This window comes from Rhodamnia argentea, chromosome 6, assembly GCF_020921035.1.
Source record: "Rhodamnia argentea isolate NSW1041297 chromosome 6, ASM2092103v1, whole genome shotgun sequence".
Lineage (NCBI taxonomy): Eukaryota > Viridiplantae > Streptophyta > Magnoliopsida > Myrtales > Myrtaceae > Rhodamnia > Rhodamnia argentea.
The window spans coordinates 2,427,256-2,452,440 of record NC_063155.1 but is presented as its reverse complement, the minus strand read 5'-3'; the positions used below and the strand labels follow the sequence as shown (position 1 = coordinate 2,452,440).

At 40.7% G+C, this 25,185-nt stretch overlaps 3 protein-coding genes across 3 annotated transcripts; 2 read left to right on the top strand and 1 right to left on the bottom strand.

Moving 5' to 3' along the window:
- Positions 1-807: 807 nt before the first annotated feature.
- LOC115748515 (acyl carrier protein 1, chloroplastic-like) lies at positions 808-3,871 on the bottom strand. The gene is made up of 4 exons (XM_030685014.2): positions 3,588-3,871; positions 2,219-2,332; positions 1,669-1,791; positions 808-1,126 (listed from the first exon to the last, which is right to left on the bottom strand). The coding sequence occupies exons 1-4, from the start codon at positions 3,651-3,653 to the stop codon at positions 998-1,000; spliced, it is 432 nt and encodes a 143-aa protein (XP_030540874.1). The 5' UTR covers positions 3,654-3,871; the 3' UTR covers positions 808-997.
- A 16,135-nt stretch (positions 3,872-20,006) lies between these two features.
- LOC115748482 lies at positions 20,007-21,321 on the top strand. The gene is made up of 3 exons (XM_048280080.1): positions 20,007-20,025; positions 20,074-20,255; positions 20,389-21,321. The coding sequence occupies exons 1-3, from the start codon at positions 20,007-20,009 to the stop codon at positions 21,319-21,321; spliced, it is 1,134 nt and encodes a 377-aa protein (XP_048136037.1).
- A 252-nt stretch (positions 21,322-21,573) lies between these two features.
- Positions 21,574-23,297, top strand: LOC115748494. Its single transcript, XM_048280079.1, has 3 exons — positions 21,574-22,395; positions 22,469-22,561; positions 23,289-23,297. The coding sequence occupies exons 1-3, from the start codon at positions 21,574-21,576 to the stop codon at positions 23,295-23,297; spliced, it is 924 nt and encodes a 307-aa protein (XP_048136036.1).
- The last annotated feature ends 1,888 nt before the right edge of the window (positions 23,298-25,185 follow it).

Here is a 25,185-nt window from a genome sequence, read left to right as displayed (position 1 = left end):
GAGGCTAGCTTTTGATTATGCAGGAGGTGGCCTTAACCCATAATAGCTTATATGCAATTGATGAGATATCAACAAGGGGTCTCCAATTCTGAGACTCGAGATCCTTACCAACTGCGTCAACCTTAAGAATCACACGATTTTTTTTTTTTTTTTGAGCGAGGTGAAATATTAGACAAAATTTCACGAGATAAAACCTATAGTCCGTTTTTTTCTCTCTTTTAGAGAGAATTTACAATCCATTCAAAAGAGAAATCATCTCAAACCTAAACCGATGGTAAGAAGACTGTCTGACCTTTCGTCACGGCATATGGCTAGTTCAGTTATGCAAGATGTATGCTTTTTATCAACCAATTGATTTAATGTACCTGCGGGGAAGGAGAAAAACACTCAATTCCCCTCTTGCCTTACTCCATCATTAACCCTCGTTGGCCGGCAAAAGTTTGAATCTTGATAATTGTGGGCAATCATAGAAGGTCCAGCTATGCCGAACATGTAATCGTATTTCCATGTCGAAAGCAGAGGACAGAGCAGGGCAACATTTCATTGCACAAGTGCCGCTCATTAAGCTGCCTATCAGCTCAAAAGCGATATTGTGCTTTGAGTCTCATCGGAGTCCGACTAGACTGTGCTTTGAGCCAACAAGGCTCGGGTCGAAATCCGAGCAAGTCTAGGAGCTCGAAACGTGCTGATCATTATAGCATTAAGAGCATGAGATGGTTAAAAACGAGTTTTAAAGACCTATGGCTCATGGACATGCTTGATGAACCCAATGCCAGTGGATGCTGATGAATGAAAAAGACAACCCAATGCACAAGCAGCAAGTTCCATTTCAGGCCAAAAACAATAACTTAGAATGAAAAATCCCATGCAAAACTTGCAAATTCATCTACTAAGTAGGGAGTCCTCCTCAACTATGGCAAAGCCACACGAGTCACCAACAACATCTTCATGAAAGTGTACTTGGTTCTTAGGGGAGTCTTAAAAGCTAATTTTCTTTTTAAGCAGCATTTTTCTCAATGAGCTTCTCAATCATATCAGCAGCCTCTTGGACAGTGGTGATGCTCTGAGCACTCTCTTCCTCCACACTGATCCCGAATTCCTCCTCAAGCCCCATCACAATCTCCACCTGAACCCAAAACAACTCAGCGAGCCACAAAAAGCTATCACGACAGAGCCCACACAATACATATACATACAGTAAAGGTCTTTTAGCATAACCATCTTATCCGAGAGGGAATGTCATTGTAGAGTAGAGAGGCATTTTGAGATACGAGAACAACTTACACTTGACAATTATCTTGTAGGATCTGATTTGGACCCTTGCCTATGTAAGTTCCGTTTCCTAGTTAAGAACTGACTAACTATTGGAGTTGTTCAAGAGATAATCATCGCCACTACCAATTTTATAGCCATCCAATGCCATGGGTTTCTAGTCTCTCAATATTTACGCGACCACTTCACTAATTGTCCAATAATAAGTAGACAACCCCAAGGGGAGTGCAAGAAAGCTAACGTTAATGCGCATGATGCAAGTAATAAGCACGACAAGTGTCGGGATGAAATGGTGCCAATGGCACTAATGTCTACTAACAAGGTCGAAGGGATCATCCTTCATTCAATTTCGGATTTGAAGTGAAGAAACCATACTAGAAGTTAGTGGAGATGTACCGTATCGAGAGAATCAGCTCCAAGTGCAGCAAACTTAGACTCTCCTGTAACAGCAGAGTCATCTGGCAGTGCCAACTGCTTCCTCACTATTGCACAGACCTTGTTCACTGTCTCGGGCTTGGCCTGTTAATAAATTGAGACTTAAAAAACTGAACTTATAGTAACATGATGCACCAATTTACATGAACACGGAATTGACAAGTACAAGTGACTAGATTTCACAGCCACCAACAGGACACCAGTGAACAACTTGAATATCCACAATGCACAAAATCTGGCAACCCCATGAATATAATCTTATTTCCACTTAATAGAAGGGGACAAAAGAGATCCTCTAAATTCAAGATAAACACAATCTTACTGGAGGCCAGGAATAACAACATACGTATTCCATTTATTTAAAGCAAGTGAACAGTGAAAAACATCGTTACATTGCATTGGACTTGATAGCCTCAGAGCCCTCTAAGTATACTATTACTAACATGGCCAGTAGACAATTGATCCCCACAAATAGAAACATGGCTAATGGACAGTAGTAGGTGATACGTACCGCACAGAAAACCTGAATACGAGATGAACCTCGGCGTGATACAAGAGATGGATAGCCTTTCGTATTGATAGGCACTGAGACTGATCTCAGACTTGAAATTCCGCTGTTTGATGGCTACAAAAGCACCGAACAAGAAAAGTGAATATGAGAAGATTAAGCCAGATCTCCTCACATGCAAAATAGATTAATCTACGCTTAAGAATAATGCACCAACAACAAGTCAAGCCTAACATAAAGTCTTGCCGGCTCAGTTAGCCACTGACATTGCCAGCGACCAAAAAAGAGCAGGGCACATATATTAGCAGCAAGTAAGAAATAGAACCTTTCCAAATTTTGTCCTGAAGTATTTATCTAAAGCATGAACCCCAGATTTGTCACGACAGTCAGCTAAAACGAGTTGAGGTTAATTAGACTCTATATCATGTCAAGGCAGGAAATTAAAACAAGACAGTATTGCCAAATGACAGCTGCATTCCATGAACGAAACCATTTCAGTTATATGTACCCAATATCACATCAAATCATCAGCATCAGCTACATAAGAATCCTAGGCTGTTTCATGATTTGAGAATTGACCTCCAGGACTTTTCTCTATTCATTTGCCTCTCAAGAAAACTTCACCTCACCTTAATTTTTATACAATTCTAGTTGTTGGTGGTAATCACAGAAATGAAGATTTCACTACCAAGGGCAGAGGATGAACAAGTCTCATACAGAACAGACTCTAAAGACAGCTCAACGTGCCAAGCCAATCTTGGTCATGAAATTAATAGTACAATAGAATCTGTCCTCTCTCATGTCATGTTCCAAGTAATATCTCCAGACAATATAAACACTAGTTTCATCTTCATAAGGAAGATATCCACCATTTATGTCAACCAACACGCCTAATAAAATACTGGGTCATCCTTAAATGCAACAAAAAATCAACAAAACATAACCCACTAATCATCGCTGAATTAAACAACAATATCGTGTATATTTATAAGCACTTCAAGAATAATCAGTAGTCCCCCATGCAACCATTTCTATTACAAAGACAGACTCTTGATTTGTGGGTGAAGTGGGATTTTTCCTGTTCCTTTATTAACAAATCCAGCAGATTTCCAGCAGTCAAAATCTCACATCCTAACGTTAAAAAATCTCGACTCTTGATTCATTGTAACAAGCGGGCTCATCTACAACAACATCCACGGGCAACGTAGACCAGAGACAGAACAAAAATCACCAGGCACTGAAACGAACAAACGGCGACATAAACCGCACGAGCTCATCTACAGCAACCAATAAAAATCAAAGCTTTGCAGTGGATCTCGTCGCGTAACAAGGGATCAACCAATCCCCGGAAAAAATTAGGACAAATTAATACCTGGGTCGGCTTCAAAGAGCACGAAACGAGCTTCATGCAAATGGAGTTTCCAGTAGCAGACGCCATTGATTCGAACCAAGAAAAGAGAAAGAGGAGCGACTCAGAGAAAAAACAAGAATTGAAATCAAAATAAGATATATAGAGAGAGAGCGAGAGAAAGAGATCTGAGATTCCTGAAGATTGAATCACACTGAGATAGAGATAGAGACAGAGAGAGATGAGAGTTATATAAGGAGGAGAGGGTGTTGTGTTGGGTTGTGCTTTGTAGGGCAGCGTTTGTTCGTGCGTTGTTGAGAATTGTTGGCTGCACTGCACACACCATCTTTGTTCGTATCGAATTGGGAGTGTTTGGATGCGGATTTTCTGTGCCCGTCTCCGGGTTTTAATTATTCTAACAAGATTTGTGTTTGGTGGAGTTGGATTTGACCAAAAAAGAAAAAGAAAAAAAGAAGTGGGGACTTGGGGAAAAAAAAAAGATAAGTACCAACATTAAATTTGGAAACATTAGCTAATCAATCATATCCGGTGGGACCTAAGTAGGATCTTAAATTACTTCATCCGATCTCTCGGATGTAAAACTACAAGATATTTCTTGAAATAAAAGGAAGAAAACATTTTTCTCTCAACTTGAAGGTGATAGTAGGAAAGATAGATTCGATGTCATTTTTGGATATCTACTGCTAGGTAGGCTTGTATAGTAGTTACCCGCACCCGAAGTGAGCTATCGGAACTTCGGCTCTTGCATTGTCGGATTCTGCTTCGCACAATACTTATTACACGAACTTGCTAGTAATGTATCCCCATATTTATCACAGTGCATTTGTCAATCCTTATGGCCTATGGGGATGAAATGCTTTAATGGTAAAATTACAAAAGCAGTCCCTATGCTATTGCTCATGTTCGATTTCAGTCCTTGTGTCATATCAGGTGATAGATTTGGCCCCTAAACTAAACTTTTGGTCACAATTCAGGACAAATTTCGTATTTTGGTATCTCCCAAGTGCTGAATTGGAATAAGCAAATCGATTATTGAGATTAAGGTTCAAAGGGGATAGCTAGAGCTGACCATCACTTTCCATCTTTTTTATTGATGAAAGAAATCAATGGCAGAGGAAAATTAAAAATGGTCCCTGTGCTACTGCCCATGTTCAATTTGGATTCACGTGCTTTTTGTTTTAATTGGTTTGTGAAGGGAACGGACCCGATTACATACGCAACGGAATTACTCTAAATTAACAAGCCCTAGAATTATCTTGAATCACCGATTGAAAAAATATATCACGTAACGTACATACCTCTGGTTTTCACAGATTAAATGTTCACAATGCAGCAAGAGAATCCGTCTCAATATCACGTTCGGAAGAGGATAAGGGAGAATTAACGTTGTCTTCGTTTCTCTTCTCTGTTCTACAAAAACTAACAGGGAGGGGAGAACGTATCTTGTAAACGTGACTTTTCATGTTCAAAAACGAGTAAATGCCTTTAGCAATTATTTAATATTATAAGGGATGTGGTAGCCTACATGGGTGGACTACGGTACTTACCGTACACCCCTTAAAATCCAACAGTTTGGTCTCCGAACTAATAATCTTCGGTCTCAATTTTGAGAGTGAGTGTTGTAATTTCCCTTACCATGTTTATGAAAACCTTAAACGCTAATAACATCAACTAATTTTTTAATAGATTGTCTACGGGACATATATTTTGTTGCCACGGTTTTATTTTGAAATAAAGATCGCAAATGTTGTCGCTTTCTAATTCTCTACTAAACATTTTTAACATAAACTAATGTCCTCTTATTTTCCCTTTTAACATGGACCAGCTAGCAGTTCATTTTTTTTTTCCTTTTCTACTATTCATTTCGACATATCGATGTTGATTTCAGAAATCAAGTGATGCTAACTGTTTGTAAATTTGCAAATTGAATGCAACTCCTCTTATAAATACGATTTATTGTGCATGGAAATTTCGTATTAGTATTTACGAAAGTAATGGCCCAAGTGCATGAATTGTCCCAATTTATTTAACTTAGGAATATTACAGAGAATACAGGAGTTTTATATTTCGGGGAACATGATTAATTGCCCTGTTGTCGCTATCTTTAATTTGTTAACTTTTTCTAATCGTTTTCCTTATTTTTGTCTTGTGTTTTGGCCCTCCTATGATTTGTCAAAATTCATATATGACCTCTAAAGATAGCTAGCCAATTGTCATTACATATTGCAAAAAATGCTTACGCTCTCAAATTGTTCTTCTCTGTTAAGTAACTTTCAAATCAGCCAATGCCCTTGTTTTGTAGTATAAAGAAGGCTACTTAGTAGTGACCCTCTTTCCTTTTCGCTTTTATCATCAACTGGTATTTTTTGGTAGTGCGTTATTTTTCTATTATTCGTTCTGAAATATTAATTTTTCTTTCGAGATGCCAAATAATATTTATAAGAGGTTTTATTTTCTATTATTTCATGATCACTCTTAGATAGAAGAATTCAATTACGTAATTCCTAAATAGCTATAAGCATACGTGTTACTTGTCCAATAATGACAGGTAACTTTCTTCACACCATAATTGCAGCTTATTGAAATTTTGCTGATAATACTTATTTTTCATACTTATGAGGTTTTATTTTGTGCTAACGTATCTAAATCATGACAATTAAATAATACTGTATTCTATCTCTTTAAGATTTGTATTTTTTGGGCCAAAACATTCTATTTCTGTGTTAGATTGCATTCTGTCTTCTATTCTTATTTGTCTTGAGTTTTGGCCAAAAACTAGAGCTTTCAAATTACTAGGATACTATCGCATGATATTAATGCGAAAATTTACTAAAAAAGTCTTAAACTTATTGCAATTGTGTCAATCCACTCTCAATTGGTAAAAAAATGGTTTAGAAATTAATTGGCAAAAAAATATTTAGTACTGAATTGACATAATTACAATAAGTTTATGATTTTTTTTTATAATTGTCCTGATGTTCATGTGACAAAATTAGATGTGACAAAATTAGAAACACTAGAAATCATTTTTCATGGAGTGTATGGCACTATTAATTTTATCTTTGGTGACTTTTTCGGTGGCGGTGAAAAGGAAAAATAGCAGAGTCGAGAAGGAAGCCATTTGAATGAATAAAAAGCTCCATTGTCATTCTGTACTCTATTTGGTCGATGAGAATAGGGTCGAATTGTGATGAAATATGGCCTATCTCCCTTAAAATGACCAACTTTGACTCAGAATTCCAATTTTGATGTGAATTTTTTTTTTTTTGTACCCACTTTCCGTCAATACTCAAAGTTAGCCTTATCAAGTTTCCATCTAAGATTAAAGTTTTGATGTGTTACTTCACGTGTACATTCCCTTCATGGCGTCTGCTGACATGGAAATTATATGTCACATCATACAGTATTAAGCTCGGGAGCTCAAACTCTAAGGTCGCGGCGGCCATTGATGCTCAAGCTCATACTTATGTACACCATAGCCACTTGAGCTCAAACCTAGCATCCATTGCTGTCGCGAGCTCGAAGCTTGAGTGGCCACAGGCTTGAGCTCAAATTCGTAATTACTTACTAGCACTAATTTGAGCGGTAATGACGGCGACCTCAAATTAAGCAACCGGGAGCTCAAGGTTACAATTACTTCTCCACCCTATATGAATCCATTACTTTATGACTTTCTGCTTAAAACGGGGTTAAGTCGAGTCAACATACATTCTTTAAGACTTTCTCTTGGACTCTAATTAAAACATGGTTAAGTCTGAATGTGACTTTTTTTTTCTCCGTCGTAAAAAAATGTGACCTCATAAATATGAATTCGGCGAACTTAGCTGAGAAAGAGTTAAATACCAATAGCCCAATTTTCATTTATGGGCGATGCCCTCGTTCCAATTTGTGGAATATGTATTAGTGAAATGACAGAAGGAGAAAGTTGTCCTAGGCTCTTGGGTGTTAATCTTGTTGTCCCGAGTGTGATGTCATTGAATGTTCCGCTTGGTGATGAAGCGAATGATTCGTGGAGGTTATGTTTGCGGGCCTCGATTAAGCTATGTTCCAGTTCGAGCTCTGCGACTAGAGAATGCGCTTTATCAAATCCAGCCCATTCCACAGGATTTTTTAACAAATGATGCTAGGAGTTCTTTTGATGGAGCTTGGCCAAGTATTATGGGTGAGGCTTGTGTTGATATTGTCAGTATAAGAAAAGTAGCAGTTTCAGCCCTCTCCGAGGCCGGATTGTGAGGCCTTACCTTGTGATATTTCGTTATAAAGTTATTTTTGAGCAATCGGGGTTATTATATTGACCGGCGAATTCACGTGGTTTAAGCAGTTTGCTATTCTTGATTTTCGTTTCTCCCAATTTACCATAGTCTTCACGAATCCTGTGGAATGGTCAATTTTCTGATACATAAGGTCACTATTGACATACACAAAACTTTTCGAATGTGAGGTATCATCATTAGTCTTATTAAAAGCCTTAAGCTCGCTTGAACAATTTTCTTGTACATTCCTATCAGGTGAGCACGGGGATAAGTACACCGTGAATGCCATAACTTATGTACGGCATTCACTTGAGTGCCATAACTTTCAAAACGTTCACTTAGGTGCCATAACTTTCAAAAATCGTTCACTTGAGTGCCACGTCGGAACAAATCGTTCACTTGAGTGTTACATCAACTTTTCCGACGTGCCACGTCATCTTTCCGACGAGCCACGTCAGCTTTTCTGAGCGTGCCACGTCAGCTTTTCTGACGTTTACATCAGCATAACACTCAAGTGAACGATTTTTGAAAGTTATGACACTTAAGTGAACGTTTTAAAAGTTATGACACTCAAGTGAATGCCGTATAAAAATTATGATACTTCTAGTATACTTTTCCCGGTGATCACGAGACCATTTAGTTACAGTATTCCTGCAAGAGATCAAAGCAAGGAGTTACTTTTCGGTTGGCAGGGGAGAAGGATGAAATGGACTATTAGCATTTATGTGCAGTGGCTAGTTGGTCTGGTCATTTGATTGTACTTTACATCATAGCGTTTCTTTTTGCCTAATGATTCTTTTGCGAAATTTACCGTTCTTGATTATCCTTCTGCTCGCGTATCTGCCCTTTACGAAGCCTGAGTATTCGTTCAAGAATTACACTTATGAGGTCTCCAAGACCACTGAAAAACATGGAGTGGAATTCTTTGTGAAATCATCTGCATTCAATAATATTTAGCCACCAGGAATTCCTGCTCGAGCTAACATTGAGGACAACGTGACCACGGATTATAAAGTATGCTTTGGCATTGCCGTCATATAGAAATGCAAAGACGGCAATGGAATAAGAATCTGCCAACTCCTAATTTCAATAAGCTGCATAACCTTGGCGTATCATGAAGGTAAGATAATGTGCTGTCTTCAACTTTGCAATAGATCTACCGCATGACGGTCTAGTGCCTCTTTAATGTCCAACTTATTTTTCTGAATTTGGCCAACTATATACTTTTTCGCACCTTTGCATTCCGCGTGCGTCATGTGCTCTGAGTCTGATGTTGGCTCCTATTGTTGAGTATTTTCAATGCCGGTTTTATTATGTCATCATCATCTCTTTTGCATGACTCATCATAAAAAAACTGGTTGTGTAAATGCCACACATCAGGATTTAGATTTCCAGCAAATCATTTTATTGCAATGGTAAGGAGTCAGCCCAGCTTGCTCAACAGAAGAGCCCTTTTGAATGGTACAAGTGATGTAAGTGTCCCATGACTCCCATGCTATAGCTAATAAGAGCTATGCAGCAACCATTTTCTCAATGAATTTGGAAATTAAGCGTATTTACTGATGTTTGGTTTGCTTCCAATGAATGCTTGCATATAGAGGTAATGAATAGTGTGTTGGAGTTGGCGAATACTTCGGGGACCCTTGTTTTTCACACCGGGTACGTTCACGTGAGCTTAGGGAAACCGAAGTGTTACCCAATGACATGTGACGCCTATGCGCGGGATACGGGGGTTCGAGGGCAGCGTCTCGGACACGGGTGTCTCGCTGCCTGGTCAGCGGGCGGGGGTTTAGGGGCAGCGTCTCCCGACGGGGGTTTCGCTGCCCGGTCGGCGGACGGCTGCCCCGCTCGCCGATGAGCAGGTGGGGGTTCGGGAGCAGCACCCCTGAAACCTCTACGGGTTTGGGCTTTTATTTAAGCTGGCTTGTATGGTTGGAATTAAGAGGTTTTAGGTTTTTTAGCCCGTTTTTGCGGCATATATATTTTGTTCGGTTTTATCATTGTATTAGTAAGAATTGGTCATAACCGACAAAAATAGTGAAATCTTTTTGCGGAACGTAGCCCTAATCTTGGGGTGAACTTGGGTAATTTTGTGCGTCATTCCAATTTTTCTTGATTCTCTGTGTGATCGTCTGATTCGGTTTCGATAAATCCCTTCAATTGGTATCAGAGTCTTGTGTTCGAGAGATTGGGGTTTATTAGAGATGTCAAGAGGGTCACGGATTGAGATCGAAAAATTTGATGGGACGCAGTTCGATCTGTGGAAGATGAATATGGATGATCTACTTTGCGATCGAGATCTTTGGTCGACAATCGAAACGGAAAGGCCTGTTGCTGCGAAGCCTAGTGTCGTGATAAAGGAATCGGGTAAGGAAGCGGGGAAGGATGAAGAGACGTCTTCCAAAAGGGCGGATCCAAAGGAGATTGAAGACTGGGATCGGATTGATCGGAAAGCACCGGGTTTGATTCGGTTTTGTCTCACGGACTCGATTCTGACGAACGTGATGAGCGAACCTACAGCCGAGGATTTGTGGCAAAAACTGGAGTAGCTGTATCAAAGTAAGTCGTTGGTTAATAAGCTATTTTTGAGAAAAAAAAAAGCTGTATAAGCTTCAGATGCATGAGGCGACTCTTTTTCTACACATCTGTATATTTTTAACACGGCGATTAGTCAACTCGTATCAATCGTTGTTAAGTTTGAGGATGATGATAAGGCGATAACACTGCTTTATTCACTATCGGATTCACGGGATAACTTGATTGTGGTGATCGGTGGTGGAGATAAGGAATTATCATATGAAAGTGTGTGTTCTGCTTTGTTATCGGAGGAGACACGAAGAAAGGGATCAGGAAATTCCGGTAAAGAGGCATTGGCGGCTAAGAGAAGGCCAGCAGAGAAGACTACGAATTGGAAAGGGTCCAGGTCTAAATCTCGTGGGCGATCGAAGAGTAGGGAGAGGAGGGTACAGTGTTGGAGATGTGAAGAATGGGGCCATGTGAAGCGAGACCGTAAAAAACAAGCCGCTTTTAAGAAAGAAGCTGAATCATCCTCGGGTAAAAAGGAGGTCGATACAGGAGATATGTATTTGGCTACTGCATGTATGGCGCAATCAGACAAGGATATCTGGTTGATAGATACCGGTGCTTCATACCACATGACGCCTCATAGACACCGGTTTTGTGAATATGAGCAATATAATGGTGGGGATGTCATGCTCGGAGATGATACTACGCTTCGGATTGTCGGGCGTGGCAAGGTGAAGCCGAGGATGAGTAATGGCACCGTGAAGACTGTTCTAGACGTGATGCACATACCCTTAATGAGTAGAAATCAGTTATCGGTCGATACGATGGCTGATTCGGGGGTTACTTTTAGCTATGATAAGGATTCGTGCAAGATGACTTGAGGTTCTATTGTGATTGCACGAGGAGTCCGTTACGGGACATTATATAAGCTGCTCGGGGAAACAATGACTATTGGTAGTGGGTTTGTTTCCGAAAAGGCCAAGGAAGATAGACATGATATGTCCATGTTGTGGCATTAGAGATTAGGGTACATCGGTGAAAAGGGGCCGTCTACCTTAGTTTCGAGTCAGATGGTAGAAGGAGTTCCAAAATGCTCTATGGGTTTCGAGTTACGTGAACACTGTCTCCATGGAAAACAGAACTAAGTTAGCTTCCAACACACCGAGACGAGAGTAGCCGAGGTTCTCGAGGCGATTCACAACGACGTTTTTGGACCTACTCCGACTCCATCTATTGGAGGATCCAGGTACTATGTATCATTCATAGATGATTTTTCGAGATATAGTTGGATTTATTTTATTAAGAGTAAATCGGATGTATTCGAGAAATTTCGTGAATTTAAGGCATTGGTTAAAAATCAATTGGGTAGGAAGATCAAGGTCCTTTGTACGGATAACGGAGGTGAATTCTGTTCGGATAAGTTCGAGCAATTTTGTGTGGATAATGGTATTGCAAGGCAGAAGACGACTCCATATACGCCCCAATAGAATGGGGTGGCCAAAAGGTTAAATCGGTCACTCATAGAAAAGGCGAGATGCATGCTGAGTTGGGCAGGTTTGGAGCCAGAATTTTGGGCAGTAGCTGTAGCCACGGCTTGTTATTTGAAGAACCGGTCACCGACCTCATCAGTGAAGGATCGTACACCATATGAGGCAGCATTTGGGAAGAAGCCGAATCAGTCACATGTTCAGGTGTTCGGGTGTGATGCATATGTTCATGTACCCAATGAGAAACGGGATAAGCTCGACAATAAGTCCGAGAAGAGCATATTTGTCGGATACAAGGAAGGGGTCAAGTGCCATAAGTCGTGGAATCCAGAATCAAAGACCATTGTATACGGTAGGGATGTCGTCTTTCGTGAATTACAATCCCAGGTTGGCACACGTAAAGGGAATGAGCCCAAGAAAGTGGTAGTGCTTGAAGAAAGTCCTAAAATTGAAACTATGGAGATGGTTCCACAAGGCACGCCAATAGAATCTAACTCTGAATCGGAGTAAGGGGACTCGGTTAATGAAGTCGAGGATGTAGATTCGGGTGAAGGCTTGGATACAGATAACATGCCGGCTCTCGGGAGATCGATGCGGGAAAGAAAGGTACCACTTCGATACTCCCTTAGTGCTTTGAGTACGTTTCATGCTTTGAGCATTATCGGAGATGATCCTAGTTACGTAAAAGAGGCGAGATCCATGGATGATGCGAATTAGTGGGAGCTCGCAATGATAGATGAGGTGCGATCGCTTGATAAAAATGAAACATGGAGCTTGTGTAAATTGCCTAAGGATAGAAAGGTAATTGGGTGTAAATGGGTATTCAAGCGAAAGCTGAAACCGGATGGGACCGTAGAAAAGTACAAGGCTAGGCTTGTAGCCAAGGGGTACTCTCGGATCGAGGGTGTTGACTATGACGAGATTTTCTCTCCCGTGGCGAAGTTGACCTCGATACGGTTTGTTCCGTCTGTAGCAAATGCATATGATCTTGAGGTAGAACAGATGGATGTCAAGACGGCTTTCTTTCATGGAGACTTGGAGGAGGAGATATATATGAGGCAACCGAAAGGCTTTGAAGTAAAAGGAAAAGATAATCTAGTGTACAAATTAAAAAAGTCATTATATGGGCTGAAGCAATCACCGAGGATGTGGTACCGTAAGTTTGACACGTATATGCTCCAGCTTGATTTTGTGCGTTCAAATTCTGACCATTGTGTTTATGTGAAGAGGACGGGCAATTAGTTTGTCATTCTCACGCTATATGTGGATGATATGTTGTTGATCGGGAATAGCGTGAAGATGGTGAAGTCCGTGAAGAGTTTGTTGGCTAAAAAGTTCGAAATGAAAGACTTGGGGCCTGCAAATTTTATTTTGGGCATGCAGATTAAGAGGGACCGTGAGAAACGGAAGCCGTGGCTAGGGCATGAGAAATACATCAAAATTTTTTTGAAGAAATTCAATATGATAGACTGCAAACCCGTTGGTACCCTTATACCTTTAGGGACCAAGTTATCTCATGAACACTGTCCCAAAACGGATGAGGAAGCCGAGGAGATGGCCTAAGTTCCATACGCGAGTGCAATGGGTAGCTTAATGTATGGTATGGTGTGCACGCGTCCGGATATAGCCCAAGCAAGGGGAGTCTTGAGCCGATATATGTCTAACCCGGGTAGAGAACACTGGAATGTGATCAAAAGAGTTTTCAGGTATCTTCGTGGAACTTCGAATTTTTCTTTATGTTTTGAAGGTACATGGGATGAAAACATGCTTGATATCATAGGCCATGTAGATGCAGACCGGGGTGGAGATATTGATAGTAGACGGTCCACTAGCGGGTTTGTTTTCACATTGTTTGGTGCTGCGTTGAGTTGGATGAGTAGGAGGTAAAGCGTGGTAGCGCTTTCTTCTACAGAGGCTGAGTATATAGCTCTTACTCATGCTGGAAAAGAGGCCGTATGGTTACAGCAGTTGTGCTCGGAGCTCGATTTTGAGCAAGGTGCTGTAGATGTGAGATGTGATAATCAAGGGGCTATTTATTTAGCCAAGAATCCTGTGTTTCACTCACGCACAAAGTACATTGATATTCAATATCATTTCATCGTAGAAAAAGTGGAGAAGAATGAGGTTTGACTTGTAAAGGTCGACACGGTAGAAAATAGTTCAGACTTCCTTACTAAAGCCGTCACAAATGCGAAGTTTGAATGGTGCTCTGCTGCGATTGGATTGAAGAAGAATGATATTGGAAGGGCTCTCATTTGCGCGAAGTATCCACCAAGTGGGTGTTGGAGTTGGCGAATACTTCGGGGACCCTTGTTGCTCACACCGGGTACGCTCACATGAGTGTAGAGAAACCGAAGTGTTACCCAATGACATGTGACCCTTGCGCACAGGATGCGGGGGTTCGGGGGCAATGCCCCCGACACGGGTGTCCCGGTGCTCGGTCAGTGGGCGGGGGTTCGGGGGCAGCGCCTCCCGACGGAGGTTCCGCTGCTCGGTCAGCGGACGACCGCCCCGCTCACCGGTGAACGGGCAGGGGTTCGGGAGCAACGCTCCCGAAACCTCTACGGGTTTGGGCTTTTATTTAAGCTGGCCCATATGGTTGGAATTAAGAGATTTTAGGTTTTTTAGCCCGTTTTTGGGGCGTACATATTTTGCTTGGTTTTATCATTGTATTAGTAAGAATTGGCTATAACCAACAAAAATAGTGAAATCTCTTTGCAAGACGTAGCCCTAATCTTGGGGTGAACCCGGGTAGTCTCGTGCGTCATTCCAATTTTTTTTATTCTCCGTGTGATCCTCTGATTCTGTTTCGATAAATCCCTTCATAGTGAAGGTGTAGGTTGTAATAGGGTTGGAAAACATACGGTTTGGAAGTCCCGAGGACTAATGAGATATGGATTTCTTGTGCTGAATTCTGTTTCGTCTTTAGCCTACATGCTTTTTTGGTGGTAATTGTGTCACTTTGTTTGTGGGTGAGTTTAGTTCCTTCATGATATCGGCATTGGTTATTAGCTGTATGGCCGATCTTGTATTTGTGTGTCTAGTATTGCATTGTATCATTCGTATCTTGTGTAACGTATTGATGACACATTTGCTGCTCGATGGAGTCATGTCATTTCTCTCGCTTGTTGAACACTAGGCCACTACGTAGTCTTTCTTGCTGAGCTAAGTTAATGGACCGAGTATGAGATCAAATGGGGACGAAATGAAGATGATCCTGGACTGGACATTGCAGTTGCTTACCAAGTTTCGAGAATCCCCACCCATAATCTTCCAAATCCAATAGAATTTGTCGGGAAAAGTACACTAGAAGTGCCATAACTTGTGTACGGCGTTCACTTGAGTGCCATAACTTTCAAAACGTTCACTTAAGTGCCATAACTTTCAAAAATCGTTCACTTGAGTGCTACGTCGGAGCAAAATCGTTCACTTGAGTGCTACAAGAACTTTTTCGGCGTGCCACGTCGGCTTTCCGGTGTCTACAAGAACTTTTCCGGCGTGCTACAATAATTTTTTCGGCGTCTACAGTAACTTTTCAGGCTGCCACATCAGCTTTTCCGGCTGCCACGTCAACATGGCACTCAAGTGAATGATTTTTAAAAGTTATGGCACTTAAGTGAGCGTTTTGAAAGTTATGGCACTTAAGTGAACGCCGTACAAAAGTTATGGCACTTTTAGTGTACTTTTCCCGAATTTGTCTATGCATCCATCGAGGGAAGTTGCAACACGAGAAGCATTCCAATTTTCTTCATACTAATTTTGTTATACTCCAATAAAAGTCGATAATGCTTCTTGTGGCTCGCAAAAGTATTGATCAATTGGGAATAGTTGCTGAAGTTATTTTGAGCGCAATAGTGTCTTATGTGTGACATAGAATCGTTCCGGTTAATGATTGTTGCGACCTAAAAAATCAAGTTTTTAGGTTAATGGATTACTAGGTTAATTAAACTAACCTAGTTTGAGCCCTCCCGAACTCTACGAACTCGTAACTTTATGGTTCAAATAATTAACAAGCAAAAAGATTTTCAAATTGGAGTTGCCACTAATCATTTTATGGTAGACTGATTAGACACCTAAATAAAGTATTAGGAGAAATACTTTATTCCTACGAACCAGAGATTCATTGAGTTCAGGAACTTGGTTACGCTAATATTTCTATTAACTCCCTTTTGGTACCTTTCATTTCAATGAAAATTATCTAAGTTGGCAACTTTCAAGGATTCTTATTAAAGCTTCAAAGGTGTAATTTTTTTTTTCATTTTTTTACTTAAATGAATACAATGCATGAATGTAATTGTATTACAAGAACACAATTAGTCTAATGACGTGTAAAAGTGACGACTATTCTAATATGACATGAATGCATGATGTTTTTTTTTTTTTTTTTTTTGAATCCTAATGACATGCAAAGCAACATGAATTCTAACCTATATGTTGTGAAAAAATGACATGAATTTAATCTAAATGACATGTTATATTAGACTAGACTAATTTACTAATTTAAAATGAACGAGCCTTATTCTAAATAAGGCATGAATGCGACATGGCATCAATGACTTATCAAATTTATGATATGACGAGTAATACGACATGTAATAAATAATTTAACAAAATGACATGCTAAACTATATGATATGGCGAACTTTAATGACATAGCAAAACTATATGACAGGGCTAATCAATACAGCATGAAAATGACATAACAATTATGTGACTACACCTATATGAAATGCATATGTAAAATAACATATTCAATCTACGTGAATAAAATGTTCTAAGCTATATGCAATTTATATGAATGAGATATTTTTGGTTATTTATTTATTTATTTTTTTACGTAACAAATCAAATCATGCATGATCTTTTATGAAAATATTTTCTGATTCGAATTGAATAACGGATTGGATTGATGAATCAAATCCGGTGGTTGAGATTAGATATCTCGATGAGATTAGTCCGAATCTGCACGTTGTCGGTAGGGAAACCCCCTAAATCGAAACGGTTTTCTAATCTAAAAATATGCTCAAGGTATCAATAAAATTCAAATAGGCAATTATCACAAGTTGCAATATCGACGGATAAAGTTTGCCTAATTGAAATATCAACACAATATTTGTATCAATTCAAAAACGAGAAATAAAATATCAATGAATTGGATTTTTACCCGATCCCAAACAATTTCAGATTCGTGGCCTCCCACTTAAACCCAATACGTCGCGGATGGAACCGATTTTCGTGAGTATTCGTACGGCTTTGGAACCACAGCTTAATTTGGCTTGCTCATAGTGGACTTGTGGACCAATTCGGATAGGGAGCTCGGTGCTTGAATGGTCGCAATGGACGATCCGTTCGGTTGTTAACTCGAACAAGCCCGGGCCAAGAGAAGTGGCGATGGTGCAAGGCAAAATCGAGAGGCTTCGTGGCTACAACCAACCTTTCAATTCAGAGCCACCACTCTTCTTGGAAAGACTGAAGCTCTCTGTCGATGACACCGAAAAAGATTAGAGATGTTGGTTCTCTAACTTTTATCAGCGGGGATCCTTTTTGGCGTTAAATGCATATCCTGTTGAAGCCGTAGAGGTGTTTATGGAGAAAACATTTGGCTGACTCCTCTCGGGCTTCTCACTTTTTTTTAGACTAAACTCCCTCACACCACACCTTATTGGACGATTCTCCTCTCCTTTTCCACGAAGCCTCCCCCTCTTCTCACTTTTATCTCTCTGGATCTCACTGGACGAAGCTCCTTTCCTTCTCTCTTTGTGCTGTGCGGTTGTCTAGCCCCCCATGTGAAGAAGAACGTGAATGCCTTTTATAGACCGAGATGACTTGAGCTTCTTCAAAACAAATCAAATCTCTCTTCGTATCTTTTTGAAAGTACGGAGTCGTTGGAGCTGTTTTGATCCGTGGGGATTTTCCGAGAATTTCGGCAAAGACCACTTGAGCTCTTTCAATGCAATCTATTCTGTTTCACTCATATTGCCGCGAACGTGTCAATGTTCATCACCATTGGCCCATTCACGAGTATTGATCTTTCGCCGATATTTCTCCAACCGCATCCTCATTGGTTTTGAATATCGAAGATATGCTCCATCTTACCGGATTTTCAACCTTCTTTTTCCCGTGGTTGCTTTCTTTCGGGAAAAGTACACTAGAAGTGCAATAACTTTTGTACCGCATTCACTTGAGTGCCATAACTTTCAAAACGTTCACTTAAGTGCCATAACTTTTAAAAATCGTTCGGTTGAGTGCCATGTTGACGTGGCAGCCGGAAAAGCTGATGTGGCGATCGAAAAAGTTACTGTAGACGCCGGAAAAGTTACTGTAGCACGCCGCAAAAGTTAATGTAGATACCGGAAAGATGACGTGGCACACCGGAAAGCCGACGTGACACCCCGAAAAAGTTACTGTAGCACTCAAGTGAACGATTTTGCTCCGACGCAGCACTCAAGTGAACGACTTTTGAAAGTTATGACACTTAAGTGAACGTTTTGAAAGTTATGGCACTCAAGTGAACGTCGTACACAAGTTATGACACTTTTAGTGTACTTTTCCCGCTTTCTTTCAATTAATTCTTGGACGCATGCACACTTTCCTTCCATTTTTCTCTACGGTTTAGTCCGGAAGTGAATTTCGGACACGAGTTTTGATGTCCATTAATATTGGGTTTCTCTCGGTTCCGCATATAGTCATTCAAACCTCATCAATCACTTCCTCCATCCCAATACCTTGTAAAAGGCAAATTATTGGCGGGAAAAGTGTCAAAAAAGTCCTAAACCTTTTTCATCGGTGACAATTTAGTCCTAAACCTTTTAATAGTGCCAATTTAGTCCTAAACCTTTTTACATAGAGCCAATTTAGTCCTTTCGGCTAATTTAGCTCGGAAAATTCCTACGTGGATATCTAGTCGGCGCCGGCTGCTCGACGTGGCTAGACCAGCGCCGACGTGGTCGCCGGAAAACAAAATGACGACGTTTTGTTAATTAGCACTCACAAAAAAAAAAAACCCTAGAACCTCAAAAGCTTCGCTCACGTTGTTTGCCCTTTTTTCTACCAACGAACTTCCGGAACGCGAACTAATGAAGACAAAGGAAGAACCCGAACTCCAATCTCCCCGAATAGATTCGATCTCAACTAAAATCGAACAATTTTGCTCAAGCCGACGCTCGTGCAACCGTTGCCCGATGGTCGCTCGACGGTCGCCCAAAGTTGAAACCATGTCGCTTCCTGTTCTCTTGCGTTTTTTGTTGCCCCTAATGAAGTGAAGTTCTCGAACGCGAACTCACTAAGGAAGAAAGGAAGAACCCTAATTCCTATCTTCCCATATCGATTCGATCTCAACTCAAATTGAAGGGTTTTGCTCAAGCCGACGCTCGCCCGACAATCACCTAACGGTTGGCCGACACTCGCCTTTCAATTCACACTTCGAAATTGCGAAGACCCGATTGACTTGTAAACCAGTCAAGACCCGACTCGACCTTGAGACTCTGCAGCGAATACGACAAAGCGTGTGATCCCGATTTGTTCGTGCTGTGCACATTTGGACATAAAGGTATACTTTTATGGTCCCGAACCATCAAATTTCTATCTTTTCCTTGTCTTCACGTGAACATGGCAGAATATGAAAGGAAAATAAACCACAACGACACAGCATAACATAATGAATCACATGAGCAACCACTTGATTGGCCAATCTTGTTCATGGTAATTCGAGATTCAACGAAATGTCTATTGAACTTATTTCTTTCAGAGAACATGTATTCTATTTTACTGTGACATTTCATCAAGTATGTGGCATGCACTTTGATTATTAAACTTCTACTAACATATAAGGCTAAATATCAATATCGGGTCATCACTACGACATCAATGCACATTTGAAACATTGATAAGCTTTAACGAGAGATGAAATTCACATGAGCTTCAACCATTTTCTCATACTTGATTAACCACATTAAGGATACTCATATGTGATAGATGCAGTATTTGACCACGGACATCGATTGAACTATGAACTTCAGTTTTTAAGTTGTATTTATAGTACTTTGTTTGGCTCTCCTTCATAGTAAAAAAATCTTGAAATAATTGGACCTATTATTTGTTGCTTCGTTATTTGTCTGCATATGCTTACAAAGTATGTTTTTTTTTGTAAGGTCGACATGAGCAACAATGTGGTAGGTGAGGTTGCTAGTTAGGATGAGGGTAACGATGAGGGTGTTGGTTTAGGTAATGAGGCATTTGTTCAGCATGTGGATGGTTTAGACTATGATTACTTAGTAGATGAGGGAGATTATGTTGACATAGAGGGTGATGAACTTATGGGTGAAATCGATTCAGAAACTAAAGACACAGACCTAGTCGATGCACAATTCTTGACTGATGATGATGATAGGGATAATGAGGACCTTGTACAAGGAAGGAAGAAACTCAAGGAATTCCACAGAATGGCCACAAAAGCTTGGGCTATAGTGGAACCACTTAGAATTTATACCATGCCAATAATCTATAGGAGAATAATCTAATCCCTAATGGTCTAACCAGGTTATTGCCGAAACTAGTTACCAAACAGACTACAAAGAAACCGATGGAGATGAGACTTTGGGATCCGATGATGGGCCAGGAGATGGCGAACCAACAAGAAGGAGAAGTAGGTATCCAAGGTATGATCCTAATTGTGTAGTGCCTGTATTTGCTACATCTATGATGTTTGATGGTGGTAGACAATTCAAAGATGCAGTGAAAAAGCATTCGGTGGTTGAACGTAGAGAGATAAAATTTATCAAGAATGAAAAGAAGTTTGTTAGAGCGAAATGTGTTGATGAAAATTGTCCTTGGAAGATTTCTGCATCTTTTGATGTTAGAACTGGATCATTCCACGTGAAGACCTACAACGAAGAACACATTTATAACATTAGTTTCAATAATAAGAGGGTCACAAGTTCTTGGTTGGCGGAGCACTATCTTAGTATAATTAGAGCAATGCCAACTATAAAAACCATTGCTTTCAAGGAGCTTATCAAGGAGCAATTGGGCTTGAATGTAAGTATAGATCAATGTAACAAAGCAAAGCTACTTGCCTTTAAAGTTTTGATGGGAAACTATAGGAAGGAATATTCAAAGTTATGGGATTATGCGAAAGAGCTTAGGGAGACAAATCCTGGGAGTACTCTTACATTGAAGGTTGAAAAGCCCGACATGCATTCTAAGGCATTATTTGAGAGAATGTACATCTGTTTTGCTGCATGTAAAAAAGGCTTTCTTGATGGATGTAGGAAAGTTATGGGATTAGATGGTTGCTTTTTAAAGGGAATTTGTAAAGGGGAGATATTGTGTGCCATTGGAAGGGACGCAAACGACCAGATGTTCCCAATTGCATGGGCGGTTGTGAGAATTGAGAGAGGAGACACATGGACTTGGTTCTTGACAAGTTTGATGTATGACCTCAACATAACAGACACAAACGGACAAGGCTAGGTTATAATTAGTAGCAAGCAAAAGGTAAGTTCCTTATTTCTTTTTTTGTGTCATGCGTTTTGATTGATCACATATGTAGTATGTTTCTTACATTGAAATCATCTTTTCTAGGGCCTTCTACAAGCCGTGGCTCACTTGTTACTTGCAGCTGAGCATAGAATGTGTGCCAGACACATCTATGCTAATTGGGGCAAGAAGTATAATGGAATACAAATGCAAAGACTATTTTGGTAGTGTGCTAAGAGCAGTACAATGGTGGAGTATGATGAACATGCTCAGGCATTGAAGAAAATCAATCCCGCTGCGTATCATGACTTGGTTCTAACAGAGCCAAAGCATTGGAGCAGGGCTTTCTTCACTACCGAGGTTAAATGTGATATAGTTGATAACAGCTTGTGTGAGGCATTCAAAGGAAGAATCATAGAAGCCAAGTGTAAGTCTATTTACAGTATGTTGGAAGATATGAAGATAATGACAATGACAAGAATGCATACACAAAGGGATGCTTGTGCTCGATGGAGAAGGGACTGTGGTCCAAGAATCATAAAAAAGTTGGAAGAAAATAGAGTTGGTGCGATTTACTATTGCATAATATGGAATGGTGATGCTGGATATGAGGTGATGGATAAGGGTGTTAAGTACGTGGTTGATGTGTTCAAGAGAGATTGTACTTGCGGGAGGTGGCAACTTACTGGCATCCCTTGTATCCATGCCATTTCAGCTATAAATTATAGGCAAGATGATGCATATGATTATGTAGATGAGTGTTACAAGAATACAAAGTTCTTAGCTGCATATCAAAATATGATGATGCTAGTTCGAGGAGAGAAATTTTGGAAAAAAACTTACAAGGAGGCACCCGATCCTCTTCCGGCCAGGGTGAAGCCTGGTAGGCGCAAACAAAAAAGAAGAAGGGAGGAAGGTGAGGTCACACGTGGTATTAGGACGTCGAGGAGAGGAATGAAGATGACTTGTCAAAGTTGCTCGAAGATAGGGCACAACAGTTTGACATGTCCAACTAAGAAGGCTAGGACTGTGGCATCACAAACACAATTATCTAGGAAAAAAATTTCGGTATGTACTTTCATATGCATTGTGTCATGCGTGGTTCGTGAATAAGACTTTAAATGAATGTTACTTTTTTCAGGTTAATCAACGTACTAGCGAAGGTGCAAGTGGAAGTGTTGGTGAGACACCAATTGCTAGTGCTGCTCTTGGGACCCCAATATCTCATGGAAGTGTACGCTTCGTTTTTTTTAGTACTTTCACTTTTACTAACAAAATATGTTGACTAATTAAACTAATAATGTCAGCTTGAGAGTACAAGTACCGGACAAGGCAATAGACAGAGAGTTTCTGTACAAGCTGCAAGTGAAGTTCCATTTACAGCGAAAGGCCCACCAAGAAAGAAGGAAAAAAAAAAAAAACAAAAAAGAGGAAGTAACTCCAATTTACAAGAAGTGACGGGATTATGAAGTAGTGCTGTGGCTGTTTGTTTGTTTGTCAATGGTGTGGTCATTCAATGAAGTAGTGTCGTGGTGGTTTTTTGTTTGTGGATGTGGTTTGTTCCGCACAGTCCTCTGTGATTTCTTGTCTCCTACGTATGCTCAAGTCTAGTTGTTTGAGTCATATGGTGGTTCATGAACACTATTGTTAAATATGCTGGATACCTTTTTGGTTGTGCCATTACAACTAGATAGTCTATGCACTCCCATGTGTCTTCATTTTGGTTAGTGATTTGCTACCAGGATATATATAATTGTACTTATTGGACTTTGTTTACTTGTCAAAAAGGAAATGAGAGCACTCGAAGAAGCTACGGTTCATTTACTTGTCTAGCTTGTTTCTGCCTTTACATGAAACTCCACTTGCAATGTATATACTTGAGTTTGTTGTTGCAATAAGTGAGTTTGCTGCGTCTGCTGGGCTAGTTATCTTGTTCCTATTGTAACTTTTTTACTTAATAGTTGGTGTGAGTGACATAGGTCGGTGAGTGTATAGTCAGAAATGTAAAATTGTATAATTATAACTCAGATTAAACCCGCAATGAAAGATCGCGACACCCACTCCTCCAACACATTCTTTAAGCTTTTTCTTTATTCAACAATCAGAGCTTCCCTCATTTTTCTAAGCTTTACCATTGCAATAATGCATACTTCTCTTAGCCAAGTGAGAGTGCATCTTCATTTCAATAATATAGGCCTTGCACCCCGCTTTTTAGACCGACCGTCAAAACGATCATCTTTATCAAGCCCTGGAAAGATCACATGCTCAAGGAGAAAAGGAGGAATAGAGGGAAAAAGATAAAAGAACCCAAATGAGCCTTTCATGTATGAAGCGGCTTGACTTACAAAAGCTAAATATGTTTTTGCAAATGACCGGACCACACAACCAGAGAATTAACAAGCCATTCATGAAAACACACTTTTGAGTTGTTGACACTTAAAATAATCCAAGAAGGACTCGTGACAAGCACGTGAGGAAGCGATAATCAGCTACGGGAAGGGACACCGAAGCAAGGAACGTACCGGTCAGAAAGGTGCCACGTGTCGGGGTAAATTCCGGCGCCACTTCCTTCTAGAGCAAGAAAAGCGCGCGGAGGGAGGCCACGATCGAAGCAGTTGGCGGTAATCCCCACGAGGTAAAAAGAAAAGGCGCGAAGACTAGGAAACCGTCATCCACGTGGCTTATGGAAAAGAGCAGAGCGTAGGGCCAAAGGAAGAAATCACTCGGCGGTTACCAAAGAACTTGCCTATAAGTACCTCGCAAGAGTGAGATACACACACACAAAACAAATCCAAAACACTTGCATTTTCAAACTAGCTCTTAGCTCTTAACCTTTAGCCTTTAGCCTAGCCTAGCTATAGTTTTCGGATCCCCGTCGTCGATTCAATTCCGGCGAGTATCATATCCAGAGTTAGGTGTCGTCGATTAGATTCCGGCGTCTACTCGTTAGGTTTAGTACCGTTGATTAAATTCCGGTGTTGCACCCTTCACCCATCTTGTCCAAGACCGTCGATTCAATTCCGGTATTGTGTCCTATAATCCCCCTTCCAGTGCTGTTGATTGAATTCCAGCATTGTGTCCTACATCATCTCCCGATCCCGTCGATTCAATTCCAGGGTCACGTCGAAGTTTGTCACATACTTATTCTGTCGCACATTGGGCCGTCGAAGTTGTCGAAAGCTTGTTTGTAACGTGCCCTTTTGTGTAAATCTATTGCATTTGACACTCTCTGTCCAAAATCGACCCATAACTCCTTTTCGGAAAACGAACGGATTAAGTTCGATAAAAGATTCTCGCGTAAGCAACCTTCTTTGGGCCATAGTCAATTTGGGCGTAGAACCCATAACCAGCAAAGCCCTGTCGAGGGATTTCAACGCGCAACAATCTTTTTTGGCACGCCCGGTGGGACCATTGGTGTCGCTTCAAGAGAAGTGCTATGCCACGCACGTGAGGACGTAACAACTTAGATGGTGGTGGAGACGAACTCCAGGAAGAAATACAACGAATGGAGTCATCCACGGCCCATCAAGAGGACGTCGAGGTCTCTCGACGGAATGTTGAGGAGCTAAGGAGAAATCCAGAAATGACGCCTGTCATGTTAACATCGATAAGGCGTACCATCGAAGAAGTCCAAAACGAGTTTGCTGATCACATGGTCCAAAGGATGACCGAGGTTGTCGGGCCGTTAATCATCAACACGTGTCATGAATGTGCTGTAGGACAACATGGGACTACAATTGACCCACCTCATGCTCAAGAAGGGAATGGTTTCGTACCAGCAGCAAGTGGCGGTTTACCAAGAACAACACCGCCAAATATAGGCATTGCGGGACGGAATACTCAGCCTTTAGCACCTTC